The sequence below is a fragment of the Lithobates pipiens genome, unplaced genomic scaffold, assembly GCF_037356315.1.
Source record: "Lithobates pipiens isolate NorthernLeopardFrog02 unplaced genomic scaffold, aLitPip1_a1.2 Scaffold_19, whole genome shotgun sequence".
NCBI lineage: Eukaryota > Metazoa > Chordata > Amphibia > Anura > Ranidae > Lithobates > Lithobates pipiens.
Genome location: NW_027507764.1, coordinates 532,218,355 through 532,241,594, shown reverse-complemented (window position 1 = coordinate 532,241,594; position 23,240 = coordinate 532,218,355). Strand labels below are relative to the sequence as shown.

Here is a 23,240-nt window from a genome sequence, read left to right as displayed (position 1 = left end):
TTTTGGAAAGTAAACACCCCAAGGTATTTGCTAAGAGGCATGGTAAGTATTTTGCAGATCTCATTTGTTGCCACAATGTTTTGGAAAATGAAAAATGAAAAATTTTATTTTTTCAATTTTCAAAATGTTGTGACCAAACATTAGATCTGTAAAAAATACTCACCATGCCTCTTATCAAGTTCCTTGGGATGTCTTTTTTGCAAATTTGTAATTTGTGCGGTTTTGGAATATCTTGGCATTTCAGGGCTTCCAAAACTGATAGGTACTGAGGAAGTGAAATGAGCAATTTACGCCCGTTGAAAGCCTGAAGGCGTTGATTTGGCTCCTAAAATAACTCACACACATGGTCATACTCAGAAGAGGCAGCATAATGTATTTTGGGGTGTAATTTATTTTTTTAATTTTTCAAAAACTTGTGCCAAAAATTTTAATATTCCATGGGCTCAACATACCTCTGAGCAAATTTTTGGGGGTGTTTACTTTCCAAAAAGGGGGAATTTGGGGGGGGGGGGGTTGTAAGGCCCTGGCCTTTTAGTACATGAAGAGATATGATATGGCAGTCAGAAAGTAAAAGCTGCAGAAATTCCAGTAAATATACCATAGTTTGTAGACGCTATGACTTTTGTGCAAACCAATTTTTCCAAAGACATGTAGCTAAATAAATTTTGACCTAATTGTATGACAAAATTTACATTTTTATGGAATATTTTTTATAAGAAAAAAGTAGCAAATAATTTTTTTTTCAAAATTGTCAGTCTTTTTTTCCCTGTTTACAGTGCCTTGAAAAAGTATTCATACCCCTTGAAATTTTCCACATTTTGTCATGTTACAACCAAAAACGTAAATGTATTTTATTGGGATTTTATGTAATAGATAAAGTAGCACATTTGTGAAAGGGAAGGAAAATTATAAAAAAAAAAAAATCAACATTGTTTACAAATAAAAATGTGAAAAGTGTGGAGTGCATTTGTATTCAGCCCCTTTACTCTGATACCTATAATTAAAATCTATTGAAACCAATTGCCTTCAGAAGTCACAATCTCAATATAAAAAAACAGCTGTTCTGTGAAGCCCTCAGAGGTTTGTTGGAGAACCTTAGTGAACAAACAGCATCATGAAGGCCAGGGAAAACACCAGACAGGTCAAGGATAAAGTTATGGAGAAGTTTAAAGCAGGGGTAGGTTATAAAAAAAATCCCAAACTTTGAACATCTCACGGAGTACTGTTCAATCCATCATGTTCAATCGATCATCCGAAAATGGAAACTGCAAACCTACCATGACATGGCCGTCCACCTTAACTGACAGGCAGGGCAAAGAGAGCATTAATCAGAAAAGCAGCCAACAGGCCCATGGTAACTCTGGAGGAGCCAGAGGACAACTATTAATCGTGCGCTCCACAAATCTGGCCTTTATGGAAGACTGGCAAGAAAGCCATTGTTGAAAGAAAGCCATAAGAAGTCCCATTTATAGTTTGTGAGAAGACATGTGGGGGACATAACAAACATGTGGAAGGAGCTCTGGTCAGATGAGACCAAAATTTAACTTTTTGGCCTAAAAGCAAAACGCTATGTGTGGCGGAAAACTAACACTGCACATCACCCACATGCTTTTCTTCAGCAAGGACAGGGAAGTTAGTGAGAGTTGCTGGGAAGATGGATGGAGCCAAATACAGGGCAATCTTATGCCGCATACACACGAGCGGACTGTATGGCGCACTTAGTCCGTCATACAATCCGACGGACAGTCCGTCATACTTTCGACTGAACGGACTTGACCACACACGGATGCACAAACAGTCCGTCGAAAGCTTGCGCGATGATGTGTACAGCACGTACGACGGGACTAGAAATAGGAAGTCCAATACACAGCAAAGCACCCTTCCGCCGTGTAAATCCTTTCTGGGCATGCGCCATTCTTAGACCGTCGAACTAGCCTACTGACGAGCGGATTGTCCGCTGAAACCAAAGTACGACGGACAGAATTTAGAAAAATCCGAAATACTTAGTACGCCAGACTGCACGCTGAAAAAGTCAGCTGAAGCCCACACACTCGTGGACTGTCCGCTGAAATGTGTTTCGACGGACTAAGTACGCCATACAGTCCGCGGCATTAGAAGAAAACCTGTTGTTATGCCACGTACACGTGAACGGATTTTCTGTCGGAAAAAAACTTACATGGTTTTTCCGACGGAATTTCCCGCTCAAGCTTGGCTTGCAGACACACAAAATTTCTCGGAACTTTTGACCGTCAAGGACGCGGTGACTTACAATATTACAACGTCGCATTGTTTCCGAGCATGCGTAGGAATTTTGCGCATTAGAATTGGTACAGACTATTGGAATTCCCGATCAGAACTTTTTCCGATGGAGCATACACATGGTCAGAATTTCCGACCAAAAGCTCACATCAAACTTTTGCTGGTAGAAAATCCGATCGTGTGTACGTGGCATTAGAGTCTGTAAAAGACTTGAGACTGGGGCGGAGTTTCCCCTTCCAGCAGGACAACAGCCCTAAACATACAGCCAGATAATGATGGATGAACTTTCGATGGGACGTTTCGCGAACGCGAACCGCTAACGCGGCCAAAAGTTCGCGAACCACAAAGTTTGCAGCAGACCCCATTGACTTTATTGGCAGGGGAACCTTAAAAACCTACAGGGCATATTTTCAGCCACAAAATACTTACTAGCTGTGCACACATAGTCCCACCACATTCAAAACAGACATAACAAAAGTATTAAGTGAATCGACAACGACAAGCATTCTTTTTTTATCTGTGAAATTTTGACAATTCAGGAGTGCATGAAGTCCATGGAGGAGAGGCAAGGTCAGGGCAGGCTATGGGGGGGGTGCAGGAGATGATCAGTGCCACAGTCAGGGCAGCACAGTTCTGTGCCAGTGTCCCAGTGTGCCAACCTGTGCTTGAGCCCCTCCCTCTGCCCGGCCCTTACCCCCACCTATGCAGGGCTCCACTGCGGTGGTCCGGAGGTGCCAGTCCAGTGCTGATCCTCAGCCATGGTGCTGGCACTGCCTGCTGATTGGCTTCTCCACTGCTATCTCCCTCACTGACACCAGCACAGCGATAGAGACTGAGCACTGACACCAGCACCAAGATAGAGAGCACTGACACCACACCAGCACCGAGATAGAGGGGACTGACACCCCACCAGCACCGAGATAGAGGGGACTGACACCACACCAGCACCGAGATAGAGGGGACTGACACCACACCAGCACCGAGATAGAGGGGACTGACACCACACCAGCACCGAGATAGAGGGGACTGACACCACACCAGCACTGAGATAGAGAGCACTGACACCACACCAGCACCGTGATAGAGAGCACTGAGACCACACCAGCACCAAGATTGAGAGCACTGACAGCAGCACTGATACCAGCAACTCGCTGCGGCACCCAAAAATATGACACAGCTCAAACAGGAGGGTACGGGCATATAGTACGGTGTGCTTTTTTTGTTCAAGGAAGTGAGCCAAAAAGGTAGAAAAAAAGATCAGTGTGCTCGATTAAATAAATCGTTTTTAGAGATTTATGCATATACATGGTCTACTGGTCACATGTGCTGAATTTATCCGAGATCCGTGCCTCGTTTATTTTTATAAATGTGAGGTAGTTAACACTATCGCGAGCTAGGCGAGTGCGCTTATCGGTCACGATCCCCCCTGCTGCGCTGAACATCCTTTCGGACAGGAAACTGGACGAGGAGCAAGCCAACAGTTCCATTGCAAATTGGGCAAGCTCTGGCCAGAGGTCAAGCCTGCCCACCCAGTAGTCCAGGGGTTCATCACGCCTCAGAGCGTCCCCATCGGCCATTAACCCAATGTAGTCGGACACCTGTTGGTCTAGGCGTTCCTTGATGCTGGATCTGGATGACACCGGTCGATGGGTCGGCTGAAAGAATGACATCATATCAGAAGTCACAAACACATCTTCAAACCGCCCTCTTCTTGCAGGCGCTGTTGGATTGGTATCCCCAACTCCTTCTCTGGGAGTGGGAATTCCTCCTCTCCCAGCGCAGGCAAAGCAGAATGCAGCATTTCTCGAAGCAAGGCCTGGAAGTGCTCCATTCTGACAGCCCTCTGACAGTGGTAACATTTCCGCCATTTTGTGTTTGTACCGGGAATCTAAGTACGTTGCCACCCAGTACTGGTCCTTGACCCTTATGCTTTTTATACGGGGGTCCCTATTAAAACACTGGAGCATGAAGGCCCCCATTTGCACTAAACTGGAAGCGGTGTGGTGGCCTGGCTCCTGCTCATCCAGGATAATGTCATCTTCCTTGTTCTCCTCTTCCCATCCACGCACAACAACAGGGATCCCAGAAATGTTTAAAGCATGCTCTTCTTGCTCCTCCTCATCCGCCCGGCACCATCCTCTTCTGACTCCTCTTCAGACTCCTGTTGTTGACTTGTCTCAGATAGAGTAGCCCCTCCTGGGAATTCATCCAGCATTGCGACTTCCTTATCTTCCTGCTCCTCCACGGCTTGATCAATGACACAACCCAATGCACACTCCATAAAGAAGGCATAAGGTACCATGTCACTGATGGTGCCATGGCTGCGACTGACCAGTTTGGTGATCTCATCAAATGGCCGCAGAAGTCTGCATGCATCGTGCATGAGCAGCCACTGGCGCGGTGAAAAAAAAACCAAGCTCCCCAGAACCTGTTCTGCCACAGAGTTTGTACAGGTAGTCGCTGGAGCAGCCTATCAAGCACATAGAACGTTGAGTTCCACCGCATCGGGCAATTGCAAATAAGACGTCTGACCGGCAGATTATGTTGCCGCTGAATGTCAGCAAAGCGAGCCATGGCCGTGTAAGACCTTCTGAAATGGGCCGAGATTTTCCTTGCCTGCCGCAAGATGTCCTGGACCCCAGAGTATTTGACAACGAATCGCTGCACGACCAAGTTTAAGACGTGTGCCATGCATGGCATGTGCATTATTTTGCCCTGTTTCAATGCGCTAAGCAGATTGGCACCGTTGTCACACACCACTTTACCAACTGTCAAATTGAGCGGTGTTAGCCACTGATCTACCTGTGAATGCAAAGCTGAAAGGAGTGCAGGGCCAGTGTGGTTCTTGGCTTCCAGGCACAACAGACACAGCACAGCATGGCAACATCTCACCTGGCATGTCGAATAGGTTCTGGGGAGCTTGGGAGGCGCAGCGGAAGAGACGCTAGCAGCAGAAAAGGAGGAGTCAGCTGAGTAGGAGAGGGAGAAGGATGGAGTAGGAGGAGGAGAAGAAGAGCCAGGCCTGCATGCAATCCGTGGCAGTAAACCAAATCTACATGGGTGCCACAGGTTACATGCTTGACGGCCGTCAGAAGGTTCACCCAGTGGGCAGTAAAAGTGATATACCTTCCCTGCCCGTGTTTGCTAGACCACGTGTCTGTGGTCAGATGTATCTTGGCACCGACACTATGTGCCAGAGATACATTCACTTGCCGCTGAACATGGCCATATAGCTCTGGGATGCTCTTCTGTGAGAAATACTTCCTTCCTGGGACCTTCCGTTGTGGTGTTCCAATGGGCACAAATTTTCGAAAGGCCTCCGAAGCCACCAGTTTATATGGCAGTAGTTGGCGGTCTATCAGTTCTGACAAGCCAGCCGTCAACTGTTGGGCAAGAGGGTTATCCGGCATCATCATTTTTTTACGCTCAAACATTTGGCCCACGGAAGCCTGCCTTTTTCCAGAAAAGCATGAGGATGGCATGGTGGAGGGTGGAGTGGAGGATAATTGTGAGGAGAGGGGAGAAGGAGAAGTAGAAGACGAGGCTGGACAGTGAGAGCCTGGAGTGTGGCTTTGTGTGTTCTGTTGCTCCCACTGGGCTCGGTGATGGCAGCTCATTTGCCTTCTTAAGGCGGTCGTCCCTAGGTGAGTGTTGGGCTTACCGCGACTTATGCGTTGACTGCAAAGGCTGCAGATGGCAACACTATTGTCAGCGGCGGACATGTTTAAAAAAAGCCCACACTGCGGAGCCATGTGCCGGCATCCTAGGAGTGCCAGATGTGACCGTACATGGTTGATGCCTTGCTCCTGATACATTATCAGTCTGCTTTGTACCTCCTGTGCAATCTAAGCTCTGCCTGCTTCTCCTCCCCATCTGCTGGTCCATATCTCCCTCTGAACTCCCCTCCTCTTCCTCTCTTGTGGGCACCCACGTGACATCACTAGACACGTCATCATCAACGTCACCTTCCCCACTGCTAGAATTAGAGATCTTGGAGTAGGCAGCAACACCAGGGACCAACCTCCTCCTTGGGCTGATCTGGGTACTGTCGTCAAACTGCTGAGTGGCGGTTGTTGCTACCTCCTCTTCCTCATCCAATGCCAAGAGTGGCTGCTCATCAGCAATGTCTTGTGATGGATCGTAAAATAATTCCTGTGACTCAAGCGGAAGTGGTGGTGGTGTTGGTGCTAGTGTATTTGGGGGTGCACACAGCAGAGAGTGAAGAAGAGGGTGCAGATCGAGAGAATGAGGAGGGTGGATTAGAGTAAGGCTGAGTGAGCCACTCAACCAAGTCTGGTGCATCCTTTGACGTAATTGCACGCACCTTCTGCAATTTTCCACTTTGGCTCAAGTCTGTTGCTCCTGCCCTACCCCTACCACCCCTGCGGAAGGGCCTGCCTCTTCCTCTGCCTGTCATTTTTTAAATGACCCTATGACAAAAGTCTCTATAGAAGTGCAGTATGTATATGGAAGAAGGTATATAACACTGCGCTTCAATCTGACGTTTTTGGTGGCCACTGGTCTAGCACACCAGTTATAATACTTTTTTTAAATTGCGTTTGTCACTCTTTGTAGTATCGCTGCTGAACCTCTCAGCAGTCACACTGCTGCACAGTGGAAATGCACTATATTATGCTTTCTATATGTGCAAGTATTTTATATGTGTATTACACCACTATATACTGCACACCAAATAGTACACCTATACCATTCCTTAAAAGGACCTTTGTAGACCTAATAGTAGCTAGCTAGTAGCTAGTGAATTGCAGACTGTCCCTGCTCCAAACACCAAACTGTCCCTCCCTACACTGAGAAACGACAGCTGCAGAATCGGTCAGCAGCACTGTATGCAGTGCACTATAATATGCTTTCTATATTTGAAAGAAAGTATATTATACGTGTACAACCCTATATACTGTACACCTATAAAAAGGACCTTTGTGGACCTAGTAGCAAGTGATTTGCAGACTGTCCCTGCTCAGAACACCAAACTGTCCCTCAGTCCCTACACTGATAAAAGACAGCTGCAGAATTGGGCAGCACTCAGCAGCACAGAAGTCAGCAGTGCACCATAATATACTTTGTATATTTGAAAGAAAGTATATTATACGTGTACAACCCTATATACTGTACACCTATACCAGTCCTTAAAAGGACCTTTGTGGACCTAATAGTAATAGCTAGTGATTAAACAGACTGTCCCTGCTCCACACAGCATCCTGTCCCTACACTGACAAAAGACAGCTGCAGAATCGGTCAGCAGTGCACTCAGCAGCACAGCCGTCAGCATCAGTGCACCAGAACCCTATATACCGTACACCTATACCAGTCCTTAAAAGGACCTTTGTGGACCTAATAGTAATAGCTAGTAGTGATGGACGAACTTCCGACGGGACGTTTCGTGAACGTGGACCGCGAGCGCGGCCGATAGTTCACGAACCGGAACGTTCGCGGCGGGCCCCATTGACTTCAATGGGAGGCGAACTTCGCAAACCTACAGGTCAAATTTGCAGCCACAAAATAATTAATAGCTGTGCAAACATAGTCCCACCACATGGCCAATGACATAACACATGTATGAGGTGAATCTGGGATTGACAACTACAAGCATTCTTTTTTTATATGAGAAATTGTCACAATTCAGGACTTTGGAGCGTATGAAGGCAATAGAGGAGAGGGAAGGTCAGGGACCAGGGTAGGCAAAGAAGAGGGTGCAGGAGATGATCACCAGCAGCGTGACATACAGCAATGACACCTGCACCGTGATAGAGAGCACTGACATCAGCAGCGTGACATACAGCAATGACACCAGCACCGTGATATACAGCACTGACAGCAGCACCGTGATATACAGCACTGACACCTGCACCGTAAGCAGCCCCAGGAGGAAGTCAGCATAGCCCAGGGATGGTGGGAGCCCCTCATAATAAGCAGCCCCAGGAGGAAGTCAGCATAGCAAAGGGATGGTGGGAGCCCCTCATAATAAGCAGCCCCAGGAGGATGTCAGCATAGCAAAGGGATGGTGGGAGCCCCTCATAATAAGGAGCCCCAGGAGGAAGGCAGCACAGCACAGGGATGGTGGGAGCCCCTCATAATAAGCAGCCCCAGTAGAAATATGACACCGCTCAACCTCTTCAAAGAGGAGGGTACGGGCATATAGTACGGTGTGCTTTTTTTGGACAAGGAAATGAGCCAAATGAAGAAAGAAGGTCTTTGTGCTCGTTTAAAAAAAATGTTTATAGACATATACATGGTCTACTGGTCACGTGTTGAATTCCTCCGAGATCCATGCCTCATTCATTTTTAGAAATGTGAGGTAGTTAACACTGTCGTGAGCTAGGCGAGTACGTTTATCAGTCACGATCCCCCCTGCTGCGCTGAACGTCCTTTCGGACAGGACACTGGATGAGGGGAAAGCCAACAGTTTGATTGCAAATTGGGCAAGCTCTGGCAAGAGGTCAAGCCTGCCCACCCAGTAGTCCAGGGGTTCATCACTCCTCAGAGCGTCCACATCGGCCGTTAACCCAATGTAGTCAGACACCTGACGGTCTAGGCGTTCCCTGATGCTGGATCCGGATGACACCTGTCGATGGGTCGGCTGAAAGAATGACCTCATATCCGAAGTCACCAACACATCTTCAAACCGGCCTCTTCTTGCAGGCGCTGTTGGATTGGTACCCGCAACTCCTTCTCTGGGAGTGGGAATTGCTCCTCTGCCAGCGCACGCAAAGGCAGAATACAGCATTTCGCGAAGCAAGGCCTGGAAGTGCTCCATTCTGCCAGCCCTCTGTGACGGCGGTAACATTTCCGCCATTTTGTGTTTGTACCGGGGGTCTAAGTACATTGCCACCCAGTACTGGTCCTTGACCCTTATGCTTTTTATACGGGGGTCCCTATTAAAACACTGGAGCACGAAGGCCCCCCATTTGCACTAAACTGGAAGCGGTGTGGTGGCCTGGCTCCTGCTCATCATCCAGAATAATGTTGTCCTCTTCATTCTCCTCTCCCCATCCACGCACAACAGGGATCCCAGAAAGGTTTAAAGCATGCTCTTCTTGCTCCTCCTCATCTGCCCCGGCACCATCCTCCTCTGACTCCTCTTCAGACTCCTGTTGTTCACTTGTCTCAGATAGAGTAGCCCCCCCCCTGGGAATTAATCCAGCATTGCGACTTCCTTATCTTCCTGCTCCTCCACGGCTTGATCAATGACACGACGCAATGCACGCTCCATAAAGAAGGCATAAGGTACCATGTCACTGATGGCGCCATGGCTGCGACTGACCAGTTTGGTGATCTCCTCAAATGGCCGCAGAAGTCTGCATGCGTCACACATGAGCAGCCACTGGCGCAACGAAAAAAAAACAAGCTCCCCAGAACCTGTTCTGCCGCAGAGTTCATACAGGTAGACGTTAACGGCACGTTTCTGCTGGAGCAGCCTATCAAGCATATAGAAGGTTGAGTTCCATCGCGTCGGGCAATCGCAAATAAGACGTCTGACCGGCAGATTGTGTCGCCACTGAATGTCAGCAAGGCGAGCCATGGCCGTGTAAGATCTTCTGAAATGGGCCGAGATTTTCCTTGCCTGCCGCAAGATGTCCTGGACCCCAGGGTATTTGACAAGGAATCGCTGCACGACCAAGTTTAAGACGTGTGCCATGCATGGCACGTGCGTGATTTTGCCCTGTTTCAATGCGCTAAGCAGATTGGCACCATTGTCACACACCACTTTACCAACTGTCAAATCGAGTGGTGTTAGCCACTGATCTGCCTGTGAATGCAAAGCTGAAAGGAGTGCCGGGCCAGTGTGGCTCTTGGCTTTCAGGCACAACAGACGCAGCATGGCATGGCAACGTCTCACCTGGCATGTCGAATAGGTTCTGGGGAGCTTGGGCGGTGCAGCGGAAGAGACGCTAGCACCTGAAAAGGAGGAGTCAGCTGAGTAGGAGAGGGAGGAGGATGGTGTAGGAGGAGAAGAAGAGTCAGGCCTGCATGCAATCCGTGGCGGTAAAACCAAATCTACACGGGTGCCACGGGTTACATGCTTGACGGCCGTCAGAAGGTTCACCCAGTGGGCAGTAAAAGTGATATACCTTCCCTGCCCGTGTTTGCTAGACCACGTGTCTGTGGTCAGATGTATCTTGGCACCGACACTGTGTGCCAGAGATACATTCACTTGCCGCTGAACATGGCCATATAGCTCTGGGATGCCCTTCTGTGAGAAATACTTCCTTCCTGGGACCTTCCATTGTGGTGTTCCAATGGCCACAAATTTGCGAAAGGCCTCCGAGTCCACCAGTTTATATGGCAGTAGTTGGCGGGCTATGAGTTCTGACAAGCCAGCCGTCAACCATTGGGCAAGAGGGTTATCCGGCGTCATTTTTTTACGCTCGAACATTAGGCACGTGAGCTTGGCGTAATGGAAGGTGGAGTGGAGGACAATTGTGAGGAGAGAGGAGAAGGAGAAGTAGAAGACGAGGCTGGACGGTGAGAGCCTGGAGTGTGGCTTTGTGTGTTCCATTGCTCCCACTCGGCTCGGTGATGGCTGCTCATGTGCCTTCTTAAGGCGGTCGTCCCTAGGTGAGTGTTGGGCTTACCGCGACTAATGCGTTGACTGCAAAGATTGCAGATGGCAACGCTATTGTCAGCAGCGGACACGTTAAAAAAAGCCCACACTGCGGAGCCATGTGTCAGTGTCCTGGGAGCGCCAGATGTGACCGCACATGGTCGATGACTCGCTCCTGATACATTTGCAGTCTGCTTTGTCCCTCCTGTGCAAAGTAAGTTATTCCTGCTTCTCCTCCCTATCTGCTGGTCCATATCTCCCTCTGAACTCCCCTCCTCTTCCTCTCTTGTGGGCACCCACGTGTTATCACTAGACACGTCATCATCGACGTCACATTCCCCACCGCTATAAGTAGAGATCTCGGAGTAGGCAGCAACACTGGGGACCAACCTCCTCCTTAGGCGGATCTGGGTACTGTCGTCAGACTGCTGAGTAGCGGTTGTTGCTACCTCCTCTTGCTGATCCAATACCAAGAGTGGCTGCGCATCAGAAATGTCATGATATGGATCGTAAAATAATTCCTGTGACTCAAGCAGAAGGTATGTGGTGGTGCTGGTGTTGTTGGTGGTAGTGTCTTTGGGGGTGCACATAGCAGAGAGTGAAGAAGAGGGTGCAGATCGAGAGGATGAGGAGGGTGCAGAAGAGTAAGGCTGAGTGAGCCACTCAACCAAGTCTGGTGCGTCCTTTTAATTGAACGCACCTTCTGCAACTTCCCACTTTGGCTCAAGCCTGTTGCTCCTGCCCTACCCCTACCACCCCTGCGGAAGGGCCTGCCTCTTCCTCTGCCTGTCATTTTTTAAATGACCCTGTGACAAAACTCTCAGTCCCTATACCGATGAAGGACTGCTGCAGTATAGGGCAGCGGTCAGCAGTAGTGCACCTCAACCCTATGTATTGTGGACCTATACCAGTCCTTTATAGAATAGCAGACTGTACCTCACTCAACCCTATGTACTATAGCACCCTACACCAGGTTATTACCAGTCCTTATAAAGGACCTTTGTGGAACAAGTAGGTTGTGAATGATTAGCAGACTGCAGCAGAAGGGCAGCAGTCAAGTATAATATTCTTTCTATATTTGGAAGAAAGAATATTATACGTGTACAAGCCTATTACCATACCAGTCCTGAAAAGAACCTTTGTGGAACTAATAGTAACAGCTACTAATTAAACTGACCCTCACTGCCTCACACACTGCTTCCTGCCTGTCCCTATATAAACTGACAAAACAGAGGCTACTGGAATAATAACTGGAATATCACTTTTGTGGACCTGATAGTAACAGCCAATGACTAAACTGACTGTCCCTACAGCAGCATACACCGTCCTGTCCCTTTCTCTAAACTGACAAAAGACGCTCAGGCTGCTGCAACAATCAGTAGCACAGCAAACCTATATACACCTAACACCTATACCAGTCCTGAAAAGAACTTTTGTGTACCAAATAGCTAGCGATTTGGGTCACTGCAATCTCTCCCTGCTCCACACAGCAACCTCTCCCTATAGTGACAGAAGAAAGAATGTAAAATGGCAGCCGGATCGGGTCTATTTATAAGTTAGGGGGAATGTCCAAGTGTCCATGTGCTGTAATGTCTCAATTGGCTGTCCTGTACCCCATGATGGATGTGTCATCATAGGTGAAAGTTCTTTTACACAGTAGGTCCGCCGGGCGAACGGCGGCAATAGTCCGCCGAATCGCGAACAGCCGAAATTCGCCGGGCGAACCGTTCGGCCATCACTAATAGCTAGTGATTAAACTGACTGTCCCTGCTCCACACACCGTTCTGTCCCTACACTGACAAAAGACAGCTTCAGAATCGGTCAGCAGTGCACTCAGCAATCACCAGCAGTGCACCAGAACCCTATATACTGTACCCCTATACCAGTCCTTAAAAAGGACTTTTATGGACCTAATAGCTAGCAATTTGTGTCACTACAGTCTGCCCCTGCTCCACACAGCAACCTCTCCCTACACTGACAAAAGACATAATGTAAAATGGCCGCCAGATCAGGTCTATTTATAAAAGGTAGGGGGAATGTCCAATTGTCCATGTGCTGAAATGTCTCAATTGGTAGAGACATCCCCAAAAAGAGTTACAGCTGTAATTGCAGTGAAAGGTGGTTCTACAAAGTATTGAATCAAGGTGGCTGAATACAATTGTAAGCCACACAATTCACATATTTGTAAAACATTTATTATTTTATTATTTTTCTTCCACTCCACAAGTATGTGCCACTTTGTGTTGCAGGACCGTGCAATTACCAGTTAAAGCGGAGTTCCACCCACAAATGGAACTTCCACTTTAAGCACTCCTCACCCCCTTACATGACACATTTGGCATGTAATTTTTTTTGGGGGGGGAGGAGTGGGGGCTTCGTTAGAAGTGGGACTTCCTGTCCCACTTCCTCCTTCCGTCCAGGGATTGCCAAGGCGACTCCTCCTTTCGCCTCCCTCTAGGTGATCTCCTGGGACAACGTGACAGGTCCCAGGAGATTGCCTATCCACTCTGGGAGCACAGCGAGATTCGTGCATGCGCCGTGTGTGCCTGGCCGTGAAGCCAAAAGCTGTCACGGCCGGGCGTCCAGAGTGGTAATAGAGGCGCCGGCAGTGAGGAGGGGGAGAGGAGCGACATTCCGTTCGACCGCATCGCTGGACCATAGAACACGTAAGTGTCTGTTTATTAAAAGTCAGCAACTACACTTTTTGTAGCTGCTGACTTTTAATAAACATAAAAAGCCTGGAACTCCGCTTTAAAGTAGCACAGTGCCAAATAGCATAAATGGTCAGGAAGGGGGGTAAAACATTTTGGAGTTCAAGTGTTTAAATAAACCTACTGGTCCTTTAAAGGATATATGTAAGGAAAAGAAACAGACGTTTTAATAAAGAACTTGTTTTACCTATCTGCTTGAGCTCCAGGATCTGGAAGTCCAAAATCAGCAGTGCCTTTTCTTTCTTCCACCTTTTTAGCATCACCATTTATATCAGCTACTGGCTTGGTGTATGTCTCTTCATGTTTTTCAGTGTTTTGGGTAGACATGTCCTCTGTGACTTTGATTTTAATTCCTGGTGAAATCTGATTTTCTTCTGAATGACGATTTCCTTCATTGTCAGTCTTGTGTTGTTCACCTGATCTTGCTACTTCATTCCCAGACCTATTTATCTTTTCCACTGAATACAAATCATATCTTGCTTCCTGTTTTTCCTCTGTTGCTGCTGCCGCCTCATCTGCCACAACCAATTCCTCTTCCACATTTTGATCTACAACATCTTGTGCAATTGCATTAATTTGATTTAGCTCAACTTCCATTCCAATGACTGTATTTCCCTCAAATTCTCCAAATACAGAATTCTGAGGAGCCTGTTTGCTCATCTACTGAAGCCTGAGCCTCAGCTCTGAATAGTATCTGTCTTCAGTGTTTTTCTCCTTTCCTTATGGGTGCCTATTTTTATTCAGGATTAGCTGGGCTTATCCATGCTCCTTATAATGATATATCCTGCCAGCTGTCACCTCTGTTCTCTGACCCTAGACAACTAAAAAGTATTATGTCACCATCACTTTTACTTTCCCTAGTAAATACTGGTACACACAGCCCTGGTGTGGTCTATTTATAAAGCAGTGACTGTGACCTTCACCACTTATCCACTACAGGTGAATAAATCTGTCATTTAAAACATATGGGACAAAGCGATTTGCCTACAGTGAATGATTGATTATAATATTCACTGATTTTTAAATATGCCCCAAGCTTGTGGACAATCTCAAAACAATCTTGTTTGTGGTGACAAAAATACTAGTGCACTCCACTTGCCTGTTACCCTGATGAAATAAATAAAAGGAAGCTGCCAGCATAGAAAGTGATCTCAGCGCCCGAAAAGAATATGTAAAAAGAAATATGCGGCGCTACCCCACTTCATCATAAACTACAATATCAAAAAATATACCACAATGTATATAAAAAATATTAGTACAACTATGTGCAAAAATCAATGTGCAAACCAGCAAAAACAAAATAACAGCACACATAAAAATAATACTGTGCAATATAGTGCAATCAATAAAGTGCAATGCAATATAATAAGACATAAATAAAAGTGCAATAAAGTCCATAAAACACACAGATGATCAATGCAGTGCGATCTCCAATTAGCAGCAGTGTTCATAAAAAAGTGCAAATGGTTTATAAACCACACAAACGATCAGTACAGTGTAGACTCCAATAAAAATACTGCGATCCTATAGTAAATCCATGCAGTGGAATGAAAACTAAAGCTGCTCCAAATCATGTGACAGTCCACCATAAATTCAGTGCTAAACTTGTGCACCACCTGTTTCAGTGCTAAACTTGTGCACCACCATGCAGTATGCAGCATGGTCTCCATTGGAGGTGAGAGGCTGGGGGGAAACAGGTGGTAATTTTTTATTTTTATCCATGATATTAATACATACATGAGGTGATTTATTTTGCTAGTAATCCTTTTGGCAGTGTGTGTGTGTGTGTGTGTGTGTGTGTGTGTGTGTGTGTGTGTGTGTGTGTGTGTGTGTGTGTGTGTGTGTGTGTGTGTGTGTGTGTGTGTGTGTGTGTGTGTGTGTGTGTGTGTGTGTGTGTGTGTGTGTGTGTGTGTGTGTGTGTGTGTGTGTGTGTGTGTGTGTGTGTGTGTGTGTGCAACACAGCTCATCAGACAGGTGTAAATCTCCTACTCCTCTTCACTACTTCCTGTCTTTTATGAGCTGTTTTTCTTGAAGGCCTTTAACCGCTTGTGTGCAGAATCCCTGTGGTCAAGGAGGGAGGCTCTTTCCCACCCAAATATCACTTCAGAGCCCCCCAATTTCTGGGTCCCAACTATCTCTCTCTCTTAATATAGAGAGGACCGTGAGTCAGTCCTTTTCTGATGACTACACCCGGAATTCCTCACCCATTTTGGGTGACCCCCTGAAGTCTACCGGGACTCCCTTAAAGGGACCACAACCCAAATACTGGTGCTACATAGCACCCGTTCAGGACCCAACCTTGGCATCCTGTACATATCCTCCCTCTGCCTCAATGCAGAGGTGTTGGAGGCACCACTTGACATCATACAATGAACCCAGGAGAGGGCATCAGCATTCTGATGTTGTCTCCCGGATCTGTACTCTACCACGAAGTTGAACTCCTGGAGAGAAAGGAACCACCTTGTCACCCTGCCATTAGTGTGCTTATTTTGCCTCATCCAGGTCAGTGGGGCGTGGTCGGATACCAGGCGAAACCTTCTGCCTAGGAGGAAATACCATAAAGAGTCCAAAGCCCACTTAATGGCAAGACACTCCCGCTACCACCGCATCGTTTTTCTCTGCTGCCATCAGCTTCCTACTTAGAAAAACAACGGGGTGCTCTTCCCCATTTATCACTTGAGACAGGACTGCTCCTAACCCTTAATTTGAAGCATCTGTGTGTACTACAAAATCCTTAGTAAAATCCGGAGCTACAAGCACCGGATCCTGGCACAATGCCGTCTTAAGCTGCTGAAAAGCTTTTTCGGCATCGTCATTCCACTTTACCACCACAGACTTTCTGCCTTTGGTCAGGTCAGCCAATGGTGCAGCAATGGTGGCAAAGTTGGGGATAAACCTCCGGTAGTAGCCAACTATGCCCAAAAACGCTCTGACCTGCTTCTTGGTTAGGGGCCAGTCCTGTATGGCTTTTACTTTACTCATTTGGGGCTTCACCAGCCCTCTACCCACAATGTACCCTAGGTACTTGGCTTCCTCCACCCCAATTGCACATTTCTCCAGATTGATGGTGAATCCTGCTCTTCTCAAGGAGTCTACGACTGCCTGAACTCAGGGAAGATGGGACTCCCAATCAGTGCTGAAGATGACTATGTCATCTAATTATACAGAAGTGTACCGTTGAAGTGGACGCAAAGGTTTGTCCATGGCCCTTTGGAACGTAGCGGGGGCAGAGTGTAGACCAAATGGCATTCTTTTTTATTGGAAGTGGCCTTCCGGGGTAGAGAAGGCTGTTTTCTCCCTAGCTTCCTTGGTCAGGGGAATCTGCCAGTACCCTTTTGTGAGGTCCAGCATGGTAATATACCTGACAGGACCCAACCTCTCAATTAGCTCATCTACCCGTGGCATGGGATAAGCATCAAACTTGGAGATTTCATTACGTTTTCTAAAGTCGTTGCAGAACTGGAGCGTGCCGTTTGATTTGGGTACCAACACAATTGGACTCGACCACTAGCTCTGCGACTCCTCAATGACATCAAGCTTGAGCATTCTTTTGACCTCTTGAGACACTGCCACTCTGTGAGCTTCTGGGATACAGTAAGGCTTTAACCAAATTTTTACATTGGGCTCAGTTACAATGCCATGCTCAAAGACATTGGTGAGACCCAGCAACCCTGAAAGCATGTCCCTATTTCTTTGAAGAAACTCTTTTTGCTTGCTGGGTTTGGGGCCTAGTTAAGGTAGCAGCCACCTGCACCAGGTCAATCCCTGCATGGTCTCCTGACTGTACCGCTTCCACCGCGGATACCTGTTCTCTGTCTCTCCAGGGTTTCAACAAATTTACGTGACAGATCTGGTATGGTTTTCTTTTCCCTGGCTGGTGTACCTTGTAGTTTACCTCCCCCACTTTTTCTACTACCTCAAACGGACCTTGCCACTTGGCTAAGAACTTGCTCTCCACTGTGGGTATTAGGACAACCACCCGGTCTCTTACTTGAAACTGTCTGATTTTTGCCGATCGGTTATACACCCTTCTTTGGGCATCCTGAGCCTTCTGCATGTGCTCCCTCACCAGCGGCATCACCTTAGCCACCCTCTCTCGCATTTGAGAGATATGCTCTACCACAGTTTTGTGCAGTGAGAACTCACTTTCCCATGTTTCCTTTACCAGATCAAGCAACCCACATGGCCTTCGCCCATACACTAGCTCAAATGGTGAGAAGCCTGTGGAACCTCCTGGATGGCAAACAAGAGGGCAGGGAGTAACATATCCCAATCCTTCCCGTCTTTCTGGACCACTCTTTTTAGTATGGACTTTAGAGTTTTATTAAACCTCTCAACTAGGCCATCGGTCTGCGGGTGATAGACAGATTTCCGCAACTGTTTAATCTGAAATAGTTTGCACAAGCCCGCCATCACCTTTGACATAAAAGGGGTGCCCTGGTCCATTAGTATCTCTTTGGGAAATCCAGTTTGTGAAAACATTTGAAATAATTCCTGGGAAATGGCCTTAGAGGAAGTTTTCCTCAAAGGAACTGCTTCTGGATATCTGGTTGCGTAGTCTAGGATGACTAATATATATTGGTGACCCCTTGCTGACTTTACCAGGGGTCCCACGAGATCCATAGCGATCCGTTCAAATGGAACCTCAATAATTGCCAAGGGTACCAGAGGGCTTCTTTAGTGGGGCACTGGGGCAGTTAACTGGAAAATGGGACAAGATGCACAATATCTTTTAACCTCAGCCTTCACCCCTGGCCAGTAAAACCAGTCGGTTATCCTGGCCTCTGTTTTCTCTGCCCCCAAGTGTCCTCTCAGTGCGTCGTTGTGGGCTAGATCAAGTAGCATCTAGACATGTGCAAAAGGAAAATAATTGTTTCATTTATTTTCCTTTTAATTCGTTAATTAATTTATTTTGTTTAGTTATATTCGTTAAATTCGTTAAATTCGTTTTCGGATTTCGTTTCGTTTTCTACCGAATTCAAAAAATCGGTCGCATTCGAAAATATTTCAACCAAATTCGAAATTATTTCTACCGGATTTGAAATGATTTCAACATGATTCGAAATAATTTCAACCACATTCAAAACTATTTCAACCGGATTCGAAAATATTTTGCGACCTGAATTTAGGGCCATGCATCTCGGGGTCACTTGGTGCTAGAAACCCCAAATTTGGAGATGTTGTAGTCCTAGGTCTACACTGTTTGCTTACCTAATTTGGAGATGTTGTAGTGCTAGTTCTATTGTGTTTGCATAACAAATTTGGTGTTTCTAGCTATAAGTGACCCCGAAATATGTGGTCCCAAAGTCGGGTCGCAAAATGTAATTCTCTGCTGCAGAAAAGTGCTTGACATTTTGTGACCCTAATTTGGGGCCACGTATCTCTGGGTCACTTGATGATAGAAACCCCAAATTTGGAGATTTTGTAGTGCTAGGTCTACTGTTTTCATACCTAATTTGGGGTTTCTATATATAAGTGGCCTCGAGATACGTGGCCCCAAAGTCGGGTTGCAAAATGTCATTCTCTGCTGCAGAAAAGTACTTGGCATATTGCCCATATCTGAGGTCACATGGTGGCAGGTGACGTGGCAAGTGGCCAATTCACAACTTGGTCATATGGCACTTGTGTCAGGTCATGTGGCACTCATCGCCAGTAGGGATGAGCCGAACACCCCCCGGTTCGGTTCGCACCAGAACTTTCGAACGGACCCCACGTTCGTTACGAACGTTAGAACCCCATTGAAGTCTATGGGACTCGAACGTTCAAAATGGAAAGTGCTAATTTTAACGGCTAATATGCAAGATACTGTCCTAAAAAGGGTTTGGAGACCTGGCTCCTGCCCCAGGGGACATGGGTCAATGCAAAAAAAAGTTTTAAAAACGGCTGTTTTGGCGGGAGCACTGATTTTAATGACGATTAAAGTAAAAAAAAAAGTGAAATATTCCTTTAAATATGGTGCCTGTGGGGTGTCTGTAGTATGCCTGTGAAGTGCCACGTGTTTCCCGTGTTTAGAACAGTCCCTGCACAAAATGACATTTAACGGAAATAACACCATTTAAAACTGCTTGCGGTTTTAATGTTATATCTGGTTCCTGCAATATGGTTGAAAATCATTCAGAAAAATGGCATGGGTAGCCCTCCCTGCCCATTACCAGCCTATTTGGGTCTTGTACGCATATTAAGGGGAACCCTGTACCCATATTAAAAAAAGGAAATGCGTGTGGCCCCCAGGCCCCATATACTCAGAACAGCAGTATACAGGCGGTGCAAACAAGACAGGGACTGTGTAGGTTTGTTGTGTTAAGTTGAATCTGTTTGTAATTTTCAACTGGTACATTTTTAAAGTGTAGCTCCAGTCAAAAAAACTATTTTTAAGCTTTTTGGAAAACATAGGGAAGGGTTATCACCCCTGTATAATTTGTTTTGTCGTCCATCTTTTTTCATCTCACTTGCTGCTGTCTCCTTGCGTTTGCAAGTAGGAGATGTTTGTAAGTTGGATGTTTGAAAGTAGGGGCCTGCCCTATATGCTCTGCAGAAATGGCAGAACAAGGTGTTGGTTTTGCCACAACATTGTAAGCCCTCAAAGTGACTCTTGGTGGGTGCTGGAGCGCCCTGCTGTGAACGATTATATCAAGAATTGTAATTACATGCCATTGTTGAACAGTGGTAGAAAAATTGACCTTTGGTGGTTGTGGTGCTGGTGCCACAACACTATAAGTCCTCACCGTTACTCTGGGTGGGCACAGGAAGGGGCCCTCCTGTGAAATATTATATCAAGAATTGTAATTACATGTCCCTGTTAAACAGGGGCAGAAAATTTGGCCTTAGGCACTGCTGCTGGTGCCACCACACTGCAACCTCTTCCATATACTCTAGTTTTTTTGCTGGAATTAGCCCTGCTGCAAAGCATTGCATCAAAAATTGTACTTAAACGCCCCTGTTAAACAGGGGCAGAAAAATTGGGCCTTAGGCACTGGTGCTGGTGCCACCACACTGCAACCTCTGCCATATACTCTAGTTTTATTGCAGGAATTAGCCCTGCTGCAAAGCATTGCATCAAAAATTGTAATTAAACGCCCCTGTTAAACAGGGGCATAAAAATTGGGCCTTAGGCACTGGTGTTGGTGCCACCACACTGCAACCTCTGCCATATACTCTAGTTTTATTGCAGGAATTAGCCCTGCTGCAAAGCATTGCATCAAAAATTGTACTTAAACGCCCCTGTTAAACAGGGGCAGAAAAATTGGGCCTTAGGCACTGGTGCTGGTGCCACCACACTGCAACCTCTGCCATATACTCTAGTTTTATTGCAGGAATTAGCCCTGCTGCAAAGCATTGCATCAAAAATTGTAATTAAAAGCCCCTGTTAAACAGGGGCAGAAAAATTGGGCTGCTGGCATCACCCAGAACCAAAAATGTTCTTCCAACATATCAGCGGAGGAGGAAGAGGATAGACAATCAACATAACAGGACAGTCACTCAGCATCAGCATAGGCAGTCTTGAAGGGATGTGGTATTTCAAAAAAATTATTCGGTTACATCAGCTTCAGGTGCTTGGTAGCTGTGGGTGATCCAAGACTGATTCATCTTGATGAAGGTCAGTCGATCAACTGATTCGGTGGACAGGCGCACCCTGTGATCGGTAACAAAGCCACCAGCAGCACTGAAGGTGCGTTCCGAAAGAACGCTGGATGCAGGACAGGCCAGTAGCTCAATTGCATACTGTGCAAGCTCTGGCCAGTGATCCATCCTCAAGACCCAGTAAGCCAGAGGATTTTCGGTGGGAAAGGTGTCCAAGTCTGACCTTGCCCCTAGGTATTCCTGCACCATGTAAATCAGACGCTGGCGATGGGTGCTGGAACCAATCATACCTTGGGGCTGCGGACTAAAAAATTGTCTGAAAGCATCAGTCAGACGGCCACCTTCTCCACCGCTCCTTCTGACCGATGCCTCAGCAACACGTTGTCCAGGACCAGGAGTTTGTAACCTCCCAGTCTCTGGGAACGCGTTGCACAGACCTTTCTGCAAAGCCTCCCGGAGATGTCTCATCCTCTGCTCCCTCTGCGATGGCAAGATAAGGTCGCAACCTTACCCTTGTACCGTGGATCAAGGAGAGTGGCCAGCCAGTAATGGTCCCTCTCCTTGATCCGAAGAATACGAGGATCCTTCCGCAGGCTTTGCAGGATCAGGGAGGCCATGCAGCGTAGGTTAGCTGAGGCATTCGGTTCGGAGTCCTCTGGGTCACTAAGGACAACATGATCCCCAGCTACCTCCTCCCAGCCACGTACAAGTCCACGTGTTTCTTGGGACTGTAAATCATCCCTATAAGACTGTTGCTCCTGCTGCTGCAGATGCTGATGCTGATGCTGAGTGCCAGCCTCCACCTCCATGCTGACACAATCATCCTCCTCCTCCTCTTCCTCCTCCTCATCCTCTTTCTGTGTGATGGATGGCACAGCAGGAACACTGTCTGGATAAAGGGGGCCTTGAGAGGCAAGGAAGTCCTCCTCTTCCTGCCTCTGTTCTGCCTCAAGTGCCCTGTCCATTATTCCACGCAGCGTATGCTCCAAGAGGTGGACAAGAGGTACAGTGTCACTGATGCATGCACTGTCACTGCTCACCATCCTTGTGGCCTCCTCAAACGGTGACAGGACAGTGCATGCATCCCTGATCATGCCCCACTGGCGTGGTGAGAAAAAACCAAGCTCCCCTGACCCTGTCCTGGTGCCGTAGTCGCACAGGTACTCATTGATGGCCCTCTGCTGCGTGTGCAGCCGCTGCAGCATGGCCAATGTTGAGTTCCATCTGGTGGGCATGTCACATATAAGGCGGTTCTTGGGCAGGTTCAACTCCTTTTGGAGCTCAGCCAGCCGAGCACAGGCATTAAATGATCAGCGGAAATGCACACAGACTTTCCTGGCCTGCTTCAGGACATCCTGTAAGCCGGGGTACCTGCCCAAGAACCGCTGCACCACCAGGTTAAGGACGTGAGCTACACAGGGCACATGGGTCAGTTGTCCCTGTCGGAGGGCGGAGAGGAGGTTGGTGCCATTGTCGCAAACCACCATTCCTGGCTTAAGCTGGCGTGGCGTCAACCACCTCTCGGCCTGCCCCTGCAGAGCTGACAAAACATCCGCCCCAGTGTGGCTCCTGTCCCCCAAACAAACCAGCGCAAGCACGGCATGGCATCGTTTTGCCTGCGTACTTGCGTAGCCCCTGGAACGCCTACGGAGCACCGCTGGTTCTGAGGACAGAGCACTGGAAGAGGCCATGGAGGAAGAAGAAGAGGAGGGGGTAGAGGAGAGAGGTGTGTCACAACCAATAGTAGCATTTTGGAGGCGTGGTGGCGGAACAACCTCCAACACTACTGCACCTTGTCCTGCATCCTTCCCAGCAGCCAGAAGAGTGACCCAATGGGCCGTGAAAGACAGGTAACGTCCCTGTCCATGCCTGCTGGACCATGATTCAGCGGTAATATGCACCTTACCGCTGACCGCCCTGTCCAGCGAGGCAAGGACATTGCCTTCCACATGCCGGTAGAGAGCCGGAATCGCCTTCCGTGAGAAAAAGTGGCGTTTGGGGACCTGCCACTGAGGAACCGCACATTGTACAAACTCACGGAAGGGGGCCGAGTCTACCAACTGAAAAGGCAGCAGTTGAAGTGCTAGCAATTTAGCCAAGCTAGCATTCAACCGCTGGCATGTGGA

At 47.5% G+C, this 23,240-nt stretch overlaps 1 protein-coding gene across 4 annotated transcripts in view; it reads right to left on the bottom strand.

The window, feature by feature from the left end:
* SMTNL1 (smoothelin like 1) overlaps positions 1-14,337 on the bottom strand; it is a 482,219-nt gene extending 467,882 nt beyond the window's left edge. The window contains exon 1 of one of the 4 annotated variants that reach the window (XR_013277705.1): positions 13,721-14,333. Coding sequence is in view for 3 of the 4 variants with exons in the window: in XM_077493208.1 (XP_077349334.1) it covers positions 13,721-14,193 (473 nt within the window). In the remaining variant the exon portion in view is untranslated. Of the gene's footprint in view, positions 1-13,720 lie in introns of all 4 variants that reach the window. The other 3 variants (XM_077493208.1, XM_077493209.1, XM_077493207.1) reach the window with 3 other exon arrangements.
* Between the last annotated feature and the right edge of the window lie 8,903 nt (positions 14,338-23,240).